Source organism: Pleurodeles waltl, chromosome 6 (assembly GCF_031143425.1).
Source record: "Pleurodeles waltl isolate 20211129_DDA chromosome 6, aPleWal1.hap1.20221129, whole genome shotgun sequence".
In the NCBI taxonomy this organism is placed as follows: domain Eukaryota; kingdom Metazoa; phylum Chordata; class Amphibia; order Caudata; family Salamandridae; genus Pleurodeles; species Pleurodeles waltl.
Genome location: NC_090445.1, coordinates 1016327817 through 1016341042, shown reverse-complemented (window position 1 = coordinate 1016341042; position 13226 = coordinate 1016327817). Strand labels below are relative to the sequence as shown.

Genomic DNA, 13226 nt, shown 5'->3' with positions numbered 1-13226 from the left:
GAGTGGGGGCAGACTGTATTGAATTGGAGTGGGGCAGGCAGACTATTGAATTGGAGTGGGGCAGACAGACTGTATTGAATTGGAGTGGGGCAGACAGACTGTATTGAATTAGAGTGGGGCAGACAGACTGTATTGAATTAGAGTGGGGCAGACAGACTGTATTGAATTAGAGTGGGGCAGACAGACTGTATTGAATTAGAGTGGGGCAGACAGACTGTATTGAATTAGAGTGGGGCAGACAGACTGTATTTAATTGGAGTGGGGCAGACTGTATTGCATTGGAGTGGGGGCAGACTGTATTGCATTGGAGTGGGGGCAGACAGTATTGAATTGGAGTGGGGGCAGACAGTATTGAATTGGAGTGGGGGCAGACTGTATTGAATTGGAGTGGGGGCAGACTGTTTTGGATTGGAGTGGGGGCAGACTGTTTTGGATTGGAGTGGGGCAGACTGTTTTGGATTGGAGTGGGGCAGACTGTTTTGGATTGGAGTGTGGCCGATTGCTTTGGATTGGCGTGAGGTAGACCATTTGGGATTGGAGTGGGGCAGATTGGAGTGGAGTGCATTTTTTTGGAAGGGAGTGGGGCAGATTAGTTTGGATTGGAGTGGTACAGATTTTTTTGGATTGAATTGGGCCAGATTGAAGTGGGGCGGATAAAAGTGGGGAAGATTCTTTTGGATTGCAGTAGGTCAGATTGGAGTGGGGCAGCTTGATTTTGGATTGGAGTGGGGCAGCTTGATTTTGGATTGGAGTGGGGCAGCTTGATTTTGGATTGGAGTGGGGCAGCTTGTTTTTGGATTGGAGTGGGGCAGCTTGTTTTTGGATTGGAGTGGGGCAGCTTGTTTTTGGATTGGAGTGGGGCAGCTTGTTTTTGGATTGGAGTGGGGCAGCTTGTTTTTGGATTTGAGTGGGGCAGCTTGTTTTTGAATTGGAGTGGGGCAGCTTGTTTTTGAATTGGAGTGGGGCAGCTTGTTTTTGAATTGGAGTGGGGCAGCTTGTTTTTGAATTGGAGTGGGGCAGCTTGTTTTTGAATTGGAGTGGGGCAGCTTGTTTTTGAATTGGAGTGGGGCAGCTTGTTTTTGAATTGGAGTGGGGCAGCTTGTTTTTGAATTGGAGTGGGGCAGCTTGATTTTGAATTGGAGTGGGGCAGCTTGATTTTGAATTGGAGTGGGGCAGCTTGATTTTGAATTGGAGTGGGGCAGCTTGATTTTGAATTGGAGTGGGGTGGATTGGAGTGGGTTCAGATTGTTTTAGGTTGGAGTGGGTTCAGATTGTTTTAGGTTGGAGTGGGTTCAGATTGTTTTAGGTTGGAGTGGGTTCAGATTGTTTTAGGTTGGAGTGGGACAGATTGTTTTAGGTTGGAGTGGGACAGATTGTTTTAGATTGGAGTGGGACAGATTGTTTTAGATTGGAGTGGGACAGATTGTTTTAGATTGGAGTGGGACAGATTGTTTTAGATTGGAGTGGGACAGATTGTTTTAGATTGGAGTGGGGTAGATTGGTTTTTTATTGTAATGGGGTAGATTGTTTTTTTATTGTAATGGGGTAGATTGTTTTTTTATTGTAATGGGGTAGATTGTTTTTTTATTGTAATGGGGTAGATTGTTTGGGATTGGAGTGAGGCAGATGGGGCAGATTGAAATGGGCAGGCTTGGGAGGATTTGAGTGTGGTCGATTGGAGTGGATTTGGGTGAGTGGTTTGGTTTGGAGTGGGGTGAATTGGTCTGGGGTGAGGTAAGTTGGATTGGTTTGGACTGGAGTGGGGCGTATTGGTTATGAGCCAGGTGGATTGGGGAGTAGTGCAGGATTATGTTTTAAAGCATAATTTTGAAAATCACACATAATAAGAAGCAATGTTGCTTTGCAGTATTTAGAACACGATAATCATCATCATGAGTGAAAAGTGAGAAAAGAAGACTTGTCAAAATAAAAGAAAAGAGTTAACTATAGAAAATAAAACTTAGCAAATTTGTTTGTAGTGCTGGGCACGTTTTTGCCAACCAGAAACCTTTTGTTTGCAGTGCCCTAGAAGTTAAAAAGATGTACCTCAATCTTGTCAGGAGCACCAAAGGGACACTGATTAAGTTGAATCAATCTTCTTGTTCCCTGTTCCACAGACAGGTACAGAAATGGTCCTTGTCCTGCAGTGACCAATTATGAGGCTTTCAAGAACAACACAACACATGGTGGACTCCAACCCCTATTTAGCAAACAACGAGGTGGTGGGGGAGGAGGGAGTGCGAAGATACTCCTGCGCGCAAAAAAGAAATGGGTGCCAGTTTCACTCCTTCTGTAGGAAGTACACCTCCTGAGTATGCACTGTGAGTTTCTGGGCCGACTTGGATACACCAGAGTCTTCCACATTGGCTGTACAAAAGAATCCGAGGGCGCTGTAATCCTTCCTCCAAGACAGATTTGAGGAGTGGGATAGCATTTGGATATCCACAAAAGGAGATTTCTTAGAAAAATGGCATTTTAAATCCTTTGGCCAACTACAGAAAGGATATGCGCTTCACAAAATGCATTTTTTTCAATACCTCAAGGTCCAACATGCTCTGGAGAAGTCAACTAGAGGCTTCCAGGATGTGCCAGAATTTAACCCAAACTGTTGAAGGAACAGCAGATGAAGAATGCCATCTTCTTTCTCTTCAGGGCAATAATAGTCAATATGCCGGACACTGTGCAGACACTTAGGGAATGGTGGGAGAGGGACTTAGGCCTGTTGGAGGATGAGGATTGGGCAGAGGTGAAAATAGCTGCAAGGAAGCTGGTGATCCCGGCAAGTCTTTTCCTTATTCAGTTCAATTATTTTCATAGCACATACTTTACACCCAAGTGTCTATATCAAACGGGGAGTACTACCACCTCAGCCTCTACCAGATGGGTGGATGCTGAGGGTACAGTTCTGAAAATGGTATACGAGTGCCCAGAAATATCCAGATGCTGGATAAGGGTACACACACGAGTAGCCAAAGTGGTAGACTTACCTGTTGAGGCCCCCTTCCAAAAGGCAGTATTTGTGAGAATGTTGGGCTGGGAGGAGAACTGGATGGGGTAGAAACTAGTTGTACTTGGACTGATGACTGCAAAACGGGAAATAGCTCAACACTCGAAGTCAGTGGCGATTCAGATCATGGGAGACTGGACTCCGGCAATGGACTTCTGCACTGTGGCAGACGGAAAATTGTACCTTGGACGAGGATGCCTGGTGAAACCCAAGAAAATATGGTCCCATGCTGGAACGTGATGGGATAGTTATTGATTGGGAAGTAAGACATCGGAGGAAGGGAGGGGTAATGAGTGGGGCAAGGAAGAACAACATCCTATGTAACATGGGGGTTAGCTGTGGGTAGTGAGTAGCCAAAGTGGTAGACTTACCTATTGAGGCCGCCTCCTAAAGGGCTGTATTGGGGAGAATGTTGGGCTGGGAGGGGAACTGTGTGGGAAAGAAACTAGTTGTACTTGGACTGATGATTGCAAAACTGGAGATAGCTCAACACTCGAAGTCAGTAGCGATTCAGATCATGGGAGACTGGACTCGGGCAATGGACTTCTGCACTGCTGCAGAAGGAAAATTGTACCTCGGACGAGGATGTCTGGTGAAACACAAGAAAATCTGGTCTCATGCCTGGAACATGATGGGACAGTTATTGATTGATTGGGAAGGCAGACGTCGGAGAAGGGAGGGGTAATGGGTGGCGCAAGGAAGACAGACATCCTGTGTATTTTGGGGGTTAGTTGTGGGCAGTGAGGTTGTCCCCGGTGGGCAGCTGCAGTGATGTATTTCACATGATATTGTGCATGCACTGTTCTTTCAGGGGAACGCTCATAAAAAGTGTCCTAAAAAATAATTCCTTTGTTAAAGCTCATAAAAGCAGCTTCATCGAGGAGCGGTTCAGTGATTGCCTAGTCAAATTACATTTATTTGTCTTTTAAGCCTACTTCCTAATCCATCTAAAATACCTCTGATGTCACATTGACACAAAAGTAAGGAACCACAGACTTTCTCAACAAAGGATGGCGCTGAAAAAGGAGCAAGAATATGAGGGATCATAGAGTTTCCTAGACCCTCATGATCAGAATAAATAGTACTACAAGATTGATTACTGTGAAAGTGGTATCTTTTTACATTTACTTTCCTAGATATGCAACGTAGTCTTGTTTTGGCCCAGCTGTCCTTTTACCATCTGACAATGATGGATCAGTTTTATAATAAATGTTCCTGGCACAGATTTTATCCCTTGTCACTCAAGCAAATCCCTTTCTCATTTAATTTAAAAACAAAATTGGAGAAATAAGTTTAAATAAATATATGACAACAGGTGAATTAATGGCCATTTGGGGTGCCCACTTACAATACATTTAAAGTCAAAGTGGGGAAAGAGTGGGAGGGGTCACTGGACCCTTTGGAAAACCTATTATACACCCCTAGAAAACATTTGGACTGGTATGGAACTAGATGCCACCAGTGGACTGGACACCTCTCCAGATGCTCTCTCCACCTAAGGGAGCATCTTACGCAGTGGTGGTGAAGAGGGCAGTGGAGGTCCTTGACCCCGAACTTCCCACGGTAGCAGTCAAGACTAACCTCTTTATCAAAGTGCTTCAGCCTAGGGCTTCCTCATCTGAACTCTTCTTGCCTTTTAATGAGGCACTGACTGATGTCCTGCTGGGAACTTGGTCCAAGCCCATCACTGAGTCTCCTTTAAACAGGACAATTTCCCTCTATCATTGCCCTCTCCAGGGTGATCCAAGTTTCCTCACCCAACACCTTAGTCCTGAGAGTTTCGTAGTCCAAGCCTCAACTTCCCCTGACAGTTTCCCTGCCGCTGTCCTGGTCAGGGAATCCAAGAGGCTGGATAGCTTAGGCAAGAAAATGTTTTCTTCTATCAGCCTAGCATTGCGGTCGGTGAACACCGCACGCCTGTTGGGCCGTTATTCCCATACCTTATGGGATACAGTTGTGCATGTGCTGCCACAGGTCCTGGAAGAGGCCCGTGCCATCCTCTCCCAAGCTGTTAATGATGGAAGAGATGCTGCGAAGTTAACCATCAGATGTGGTTCAGACACGACTGACTTGCTGGGCAGAGTGGTTATCGTCAACAGTGGCCTTGAGACCCCACGCCTGGCTGATAACATCTGGCTTTTCAGGGGATGTCCAGGCCAACCTCATGGACATGCCTTTCGACTGGACTTGTCTCTTCAGAGAGAAGGCAGACTCAGCTCTGGGTTGCTTCAAGGACTCGCAGGCTACGGCCAGGTCCCTGGGCCTCTCAGTGACACCTCGCCCTCAGTCTGCCTTTCATCCCTTTTGTGGCTACAGTAGGGGGGTGCTCCTGTGCCAGCCACCGTTCTGCGCAGGCTCCCCAAGCTGTGGGATGACATGGACGCAGTGCATTCTGACTCCTTGGGCCCGGTTGCTAGAAGTCCTCCACTAATAACCCCCCGGCAGCTGCAGCCCTCTAAGCCATCCTAGTCTGGTTCTGCAAGACCATGGGTACCCAGTTGGAGAAAGAATTGACCATCATCTCCTCCACTGGCAGTCCATTACATCAAGCAAATGGGTCTTGCAAATCATTCAGAGGGGCTACTTCCTTTTCAATCTTTCCGACCCCCTATACCGCCAACACAGGAATGGCTGGTGAGTATCATTTTTCCTTGCTCCGAGATTAAGTTACAGCTCTCTTGGCCAAGAGAGCTATAGAGAGGCTTCCAATATCAGAAGTAGGTAGTGGTATTTATTCCCTCTACTTTTTGATTCCCAAGAAGAACAAGGGTCTTCACCATGGTCTAGACTTGCAGACCATCAATCTCTTCCTCAAAAAGGAGAAATTTAAAATGCTCACATTGGCTCAGCTCTTGTCTGCCCTAGACCAAGGGGTCTGGCTAGTAGCGTTTGACTTACACAATGCGTATTTTCACATCCCCATCCTGCCTGCCCACAGGCGTTACCTGAGGTTTAAGGTAGGCCACGAGTACTTTCAGTTCATTGTGCTCACTTTTGGTCTTACTAGTACCCCTCAGGTGTTCACCAAGGTGATGGGATTGGTCACAGATCATCTGCGCAGATGAGGGGTTTCAGTGTTACCCTATTTCGATGACTGGGTGTTGAAGGTGGGCTCGCCTCAGGCTAGCATCTCCCACCTCCAGACTACAGCAGACCTCTTGCATTCATTGGGGTTCACTATCATTGTGCCGAAGTCACACCTGACTCCTTCTCAGACGCTCCCTTTCATCTGAGCTGTTCTGGACACATTGCAGTTTCGGGCTTATCCTCCCGAGCAGTGAGTCCAGGATAGTAAGGTTATGATACCCATGATTCGGCCTCTATCCTGAATTTCTGAGAGAATGACTCCAAGACTGCTGGGCATCTTGGCCTCCTGCATCCTGCTGGAGAATCATGCCAGATGGCAAATGCGGGCTCTGCTGTGGGACTTGAAGTTCCAGTGGGCGCAGCATCATGAAAATCTCTCCAACATGTTCCAGATCTTGGAGGGAACTGCAAGCGACCTGCAGTGGTGGCTGACGGACTGCGATTAGGTCAAAGCCAGGCTCCTCTCCCTTGTGCAGCTAGATCTACAGTACTGACAGGTGCTTCACTCCTGGAATGGGGCAGCCCCCAGTTGTAAGTATGTTTCTGAAAGAGCTTGTACATACGTTTCCTCCTTCTCCCTTCACCATGCCCCATTGGGCCCTGAAACTGGTTCTCATGAATCTCATTAATGCTCCTTTCGTGCCACTACACAGTTGTCCCCTCTGGCTGCCTACTATCAAGACAGCCATTCTAGTGGCAATAACATTTGCCCAAGGGTGAGTGAGCAGCAGGCTTTATTATCCAAGCTTCCTTATCTTACTATGTTCCCTGACAAGGTGGTGCTTCACACACCGGCCTCCTTCCTTCCAAAGGTGGTGACCCTATTCTATCTTGGGTAGTCTGTCACCCTGCCGATTTTTACGCTCCTTCAGATCCCAATAAAGAAGAGGAGCGACTCCACCATCTGGACCCAAAAAATCTTCACTGCACAAAAGAGTTCCGGGTGGACGACAAACTCTTTGTGGGGTATATTGGAGCGAAAAAGCGTTGGGCAGCACAGAAACAAACCATTTTGTGCTGGGTCATTCTCTGTATCAAGATCTGCTATGTCCTGGCTAAAAAGCAGCCTCCTGGGGGCTTATGGGCCCATTCAACCTGGGGCAAAGCTGCGACCAGAGCATTAGCATGTGGAGTCCCAGTCCTGGACATCTGCCAGGCAGCAACGTGGGCGACCATGCACATGTTTGCCAAACACTACTGCCTGGACAGTCAGGTCCACAGTGACAGGCATTTCATCTATTTGGTCCTGCAGCTCTTTTTAGTTTAGAAAATTTGTCCGCAGCCCACCTCCAGGAGGGTATACCTGGGGTACCTCTTCAAAGGTAAGGAATCTGCAACTAGAAGTCTCTACCAGATGAACAAGTTCGGTAACACATTATCTGGTGGAAAAGATATCTATCAGCAGATTCCTTACAGACTCACCCGTGCCTCCCCACTCTGCAGCCAAATTTCTAAGCCTAGCCTTGTTCCCCTTTCAGGGCCCTAGTTTTGACACACATCTGCCAGGTCACTTAATGGCTCAACGCTCCTTATGAAAAGTAACTGACGTCAATGCGCCTGGGTGGCACCTATATAAGTGACCACGACTTCACTTCTGGCGCCGACAACGCCATGCAAAACCAAGCAGAGCTACCCGACTGCACGCAGGGGTACTGCTCACACAAAAGTTTCCTGATCCAGTCTGACCCCTGGGAAATTCAAAGGTAAGGAATCTGCAGCTAGATATTGTCTCTGCCAGATAAAGCTTTATTGAAGGTAAGTAACTTGTTTGTCAGTGGCAGCTGGACGATCAGTAGCTTTGACAAGTTTTCAATGGGTATTCCTGTATCAGGTTACAGTAAATGATGACAAGCAATGCCAGCCTTTACCATCAGGATCTAGGAACACAAGGGAGGGATTGTTCAATGAAATGGTCAAGAATCTTTACTTAAGCATTACCTCCCATCCTCTTGATTGCCAGACGAAAGCTAATTGTCTTTTCCTCGTATGTAGTAAATGAGCACTAGCAGCGTCAGCCTTTGCATCTGTCACTGGGTACTGGAGATTGAGGCATGTTTAATTAAATAGTCAGGAATCTTTGCTTACTCCTTTCCTCCCATACACTTGATTGCTATATTGCTGTCCAAGATGATAGATGAAATCTAATTGTTATTTGTTCGAACGGAGCATGACAGTTTTGGTCCATTAGTCGCCAGGCATTCTCCATAAAAAAAAACCTTCCATTTCAGAGAACATCCTGCGCTAATATGAAAAGGTGTGGCTTTTGCTTTTACTGGACGGACAAAATATGTGCATTTAGGAAATCAGATCAGGCTATTGTGTAGTTTGGACATTCAAAAAGCTAGAGGGAAAAGATGTATATGTGTGTGGGAGGTGGATGCGTGTGGGAGGAGGTGAAGTTTTATAGCTTCTCATGCAGCCCTCTCTCCTTCCCAGTGATGATATAGATACCCTCGTTCGGTATGATCTACACCTCTGCAGGTAGAAATTACCTCTACAAAAAAAGGAGATATGTGCCTCTACTCCTTATTGGTGGGATTGAAGACCTAAACAGTAAAATGGTTATTATGTTATTAAATATAAGTTTTAACATAACATGTTTACCAGAGACTTAAAGTCTCGTTTCTGGAATGTAATTCTTAGCATTTAATCAATTAAAAGTACTAAATTTGAAAATAGAGAATTGGGAAGCAGCAGAAGATGTATATTTAATAGTGGGCAAAGCTTATATTGTAAAATCTTTAGAAAATACAATGAATTTTTCGGCCCATGAGTACAGTAAGCTTTCCAGCAGTGTATCTTTCTTAGATTTGCATGCCTGAATTACTTCCCATAATCAGGATTACTCTGCCTGACACCTGAGGATAAATAAAGCATGCAAAGTTATGAAAAATGCCAGTGCTGGAGATCTGCAGTTACAGGTAAGTAACTGTTAAGTTTGTGACCTGGTGTAACAACCTACATTTTTAGAATCCTCCTCAGCTGACTAATAAGTATTTACTTTTGTTTCCTAAACAGGTCCATGGCTCCCAAGGATCCTTAAGGGTAGACAATCAGAACCCGTTGGGAATTAGTGAACATGGGACCTCTGTGTCCATATGCTCCCAGACACAAACTATTCGATTCCGAGAAGCCTACAGAGAACTATTTCAGCACTTTCTCCGAACCCTCAAAGGTTAGCAATGTTAATATTCAACCTTTTTAATTGCTTTTCAGAATGGTTGTTTCCCTTCATGCACTTATATTTTTTTAAATCAGTCTTTTGCTATGTCTACTAGTATATCTCCTTGAAGCCACTGCAGAATGCCTTTCAGCAATTTGGCTTTATCATTCACTTAATTATATAATTTAGTGAGGAAATATAGATGGGCTTCGGGGAAGGACTTGTATTATTCAAATCACAGGTAGAAAAATATTTTCCATGGATTTTCCATTCGCGACAAGATAGCAATCCTTGGTACTCACCTTAGGAACCTCACTAACACTGTATGTGTGTGTGGAGAATGAACAAGAGGTGGGGTTGTGTGGGAGAGGGTGTAACATACATGCCGACACTGGGAAACAGGAAAGAAAGAGATTTTGAAAAATAAACTGAGGGAATTTATTTTCCCCATTGACTTACATTGAAGTGCTGGCAGTTTTAGGATGAAAAATATATATTTTGGCTATAAAAAATCAGGGTTCTTTAATCTGAATTGGGTTTTGGCATGCATGGGTTAATTCGTTTCCAGCTCAAATTGTAAATGATGTACTTATCCAGCATTGTTCAGCCACTGTGCCCCAGTATTCTAGTGATATACTGGCAGGCTTGCGTGGGAACTGCTCACAAACCTTTTGAAGACTGATCAGGGTTCTGGTAATCCATACACCAAGGATATGTAGATAATCAGGATTTTGGTTCTCCATATACCAAGGATAACCCTGCTACGTTTTTGCTGGTCTCTTTGTGGGCTTATTGGAGGTTAGGCCCATACTTGTATAGAGTGTGTTTCAGGCAGATTTTATGTGTTTGTTTTCTTACATGTTAAAAAGACTTGTTGAGTGCTTGATTGTAGCAACCTCAATGCCCAGTCATTGATAATTTTGGATAAATTACATTGCAGACTTCCAGTGATGCACTACCTAGTGCAGTTAGGAGCTCCTACAGGCATACCCCAAGTTCTTCCACAGCACACACATTCCAAAGGACCTATACTGTCTTCCAGTGGAGAAAAAAGGTTTTCTTTAGGATCCTTTGGGAAGCCTGGAAACCTCTATGCAAAACGTACTAAACTTTACTAGCTTCAAGAACTAGGACAAGGGCACCCACATTACTGCCCCTACCTCCAAATTTCTACCTAATATACAAGCATCACAAGGTCATAATTATTGTGGAAAACTACTGCCTTCATCTGGAGTGAAGTAGAACGAGCACAGTGGTGGCGTGGCAGCATACTGTGTATTTAGTTTTCAGTGATGAGTACAGGGAACTGGCTTGGTTTTATCTGTGTCATTGAAGTATCCCCTCTAGGCCCACTCTGGTAAATTCCTGCTGCTGTTTGCTTAACTCACCGTTGACCTGCATTGGGTTGTATGCTTTGCTGGGATGCGTGAGTGCCTGTTGAAAAGTACAGTGCATCAGGAAATAGCGCACACAATTGCATATGCGCACTGGCATACATGTGTGCCTGCAATAAAGTACAGTACATCAAAAAATAGGACATGGTTGTGTTTTCGTGCCGGGCTATGTGTGGGGCTGTGAGCCGGTACTGCAGGAAGAAGATAGCTCACTGTGTTGTGTGAGCGCACTGGGATATATAGATGCCCATGCGAGGGTACCATACATGGGAGGCGACGTGTGTGAGAATTTGCGATGGACCCAACACATGGAAGATACAGGGTTCCATTTTGGGATACCCAGGGCTCGCTGGAGGAGCAGGGAGAGGTAGAGATTTCTTCACAGATTTGTGGACTGTTGCATTCCTGCAATGAGCAGTATTTACTTTGGAAGAGCCATGCTCTTCAGCTCTCATCAACAGGGGCTCTTTGGTTCTGAAAAGAGGTCTCTAGTCAAAGGAGCTTTAACACATCTTAGGAAGGAGATGGGGCTGATAAGATAATCATAACAAAAAAGGCGGGGCATTTTGTGTCCTTTGAGGCACATATCACTGAGGCTGACATCTAGGTGTAAACCTCTAGTCACTTCTATGGCCTGTGTTTGGGGTTATTAAGATTGGAGACCAGTCTGCTCGAATAGGCTGCTCTCTGGAGGAAGGGAACAACAAAGGAGTGGGCACTTCAAAAGTGGGACAACACGAACGTCAAATACAGAAACACTAAATCACAAGTGTGTCTGGAAATGTAAAAAAGAGAGCTCACGACACGTTAATTGTTAAACTGAAGCTGTTGATTAGTGTAGAGAAACTTAGCACAAGTTCTGAATGTTGTGGCCAGGACTGGGGACTACTGATATGCCAGTCTTGCATGCTGTGTGAGGGGACAACACCCAGGCGAATCATGAATACAAGTATGGAGCGTGGAGTACCAGCTTCTGCCTGACCCAAAACCAGTGGGCCTTGTAAGGAGAAGGAGATTGCCTGGAGGGAGCAAGGTCCAGTGAGAGGTCTTACCAAGAGGATCCTGGAAATGGAATATGAGATCTGCATGCTTATCAGTTTGTGTGCGCTGTGCGATCCCTGTATGCAAGGTGAGGGCTGTGGAGAGGACTGGACCTCCCTGATACCGGGGGGAGCTGCTGGTAAGAGAACTGGTTGCTGTGCTAGTGCCATACTGCCACAAAGGGGGGGGCATAGCCCATGGTAGTGGTGGACCTTGAAGAGGCCCGTAGCCTTATTGATGCTGAAGAATGATCCCTGTAATGGCAGAAAGGGATCACGGAGAAGACAAAGGGCTTTGGCTCTCTGAAGATCTCCCTGCATGGCAGCAGGAGATGGTAGTCAAGGAAGAAGGCTGTCACCCGAGAACATTGTGCAGCCATAATTGCCTAGGAGGTTGTGAGTCATACTGTTGGAACAAAGTTTCACCTGCTGAGGCTGGGAGCAACCAAGACCGCACCCTGACAGAGAAGAAGACTGACTCCTGAATTGGAGGAGCACCATGGACATCTACCACCGTAGCAGCAGATGCCAGAGTTCTGCTCACCGGAAAGCCAGCAACATGCACCTGGGGACTCTGGACCACTGTAGCAGCAATTACGAGTAAGACTGCACCGGGCCCTGGACAGACTTGCAATGACTGACGCACACAGGTGCAGGGGACCCAATGACATTTTGTAAAAGCCTTTCTAGAACGTCTGAGAATTTAACTCTCTAGCAGGGCCTAGCATGGGATTGCCACACATGAATGGGAAATAACCACCAATCATAGATGTGGAAGTGGGACAGAAGATGACCCAAGTAAGGCAGGTGGGCATGACTGAAGGAGACATTGTTTGAAGTGTGTTGTACGTTAATTTGTGTTAGTAGATAAATACTACTTTTACATAAAAGCCTGTGTTTGACAGTTCAGTCATTTATTTGGGTTGCTGGCGTATTTTGAGTTGTGAGTATCTGCTCACATTACATCTACCTCCTCCCCACAAACCCTTGGACTGCTCTGTCGCGTTGGCTCTCATTATCCTAAATGAGACTACTGGATTTCTAGGTAGCAGGATCGTTCACGGTGTGGGGGACTGAGTCTGACCCACTTGGAAGGACCTCTGTCACCCTAAATCCGGTTTTGCTCCGGCTAACTAGCAGTGCCTCATCTCTCCCAAGGGAAAGGGATGATTGGGCAGCCGAGCGCAAGACATCTTTGGAACTTCTCAGGGAAGTCGTGGTCACTCAGATCCAAACCAGCTCTCTCATTTACAGTATGATCTCATATATAAATGACAAAGGCAGTTGAAGTTTTATATATTGTTTTAATAAAACAACTGCATTTTAGATATTAAGGCGTGAGCCGCAATAACCAGAACCATACAACACAGTAGGATTGAAATAGTCACGAGGAGAGTGAAACATAAGAATAACGCTATCATGGTGTTAATAATTTCTACTCTCTCTCAGCAAGTTCTATTTCGAGCACAGCGTGTTAAACTTCTAACTTGCCTTTCAGATTCCCTAGGAAGCCATCAACCCTCATACCTGAGCAA

General features: G+C 45.7%; 1 protein-coding gene across 5 annotated transcripts in view; it reads left to right on the top strand.

Annotated features, from left to right (window-relative positions):
* Nucleotides 1-13226, top strand: part of LOC138300504 (inositol 2-dehydrogenase-like) — a 207959-nt gene that overhangs the window by 164692 nt on the left and 30041 nt on the right. For all 5 annotated transcript variants that reach the window (XM_069239952.1, XM_069239951.1, XM_069239950.1 and 2 more), the window contains one exon: nt 9113-9269. In XM_069239952.1, coding sequence (XP_069096053.1) covers nt 9113-9269 — 157 coding nt within the window. The remainder of the gene's footprint in view (nt 1-9112; nt 9270-13226) is intronic.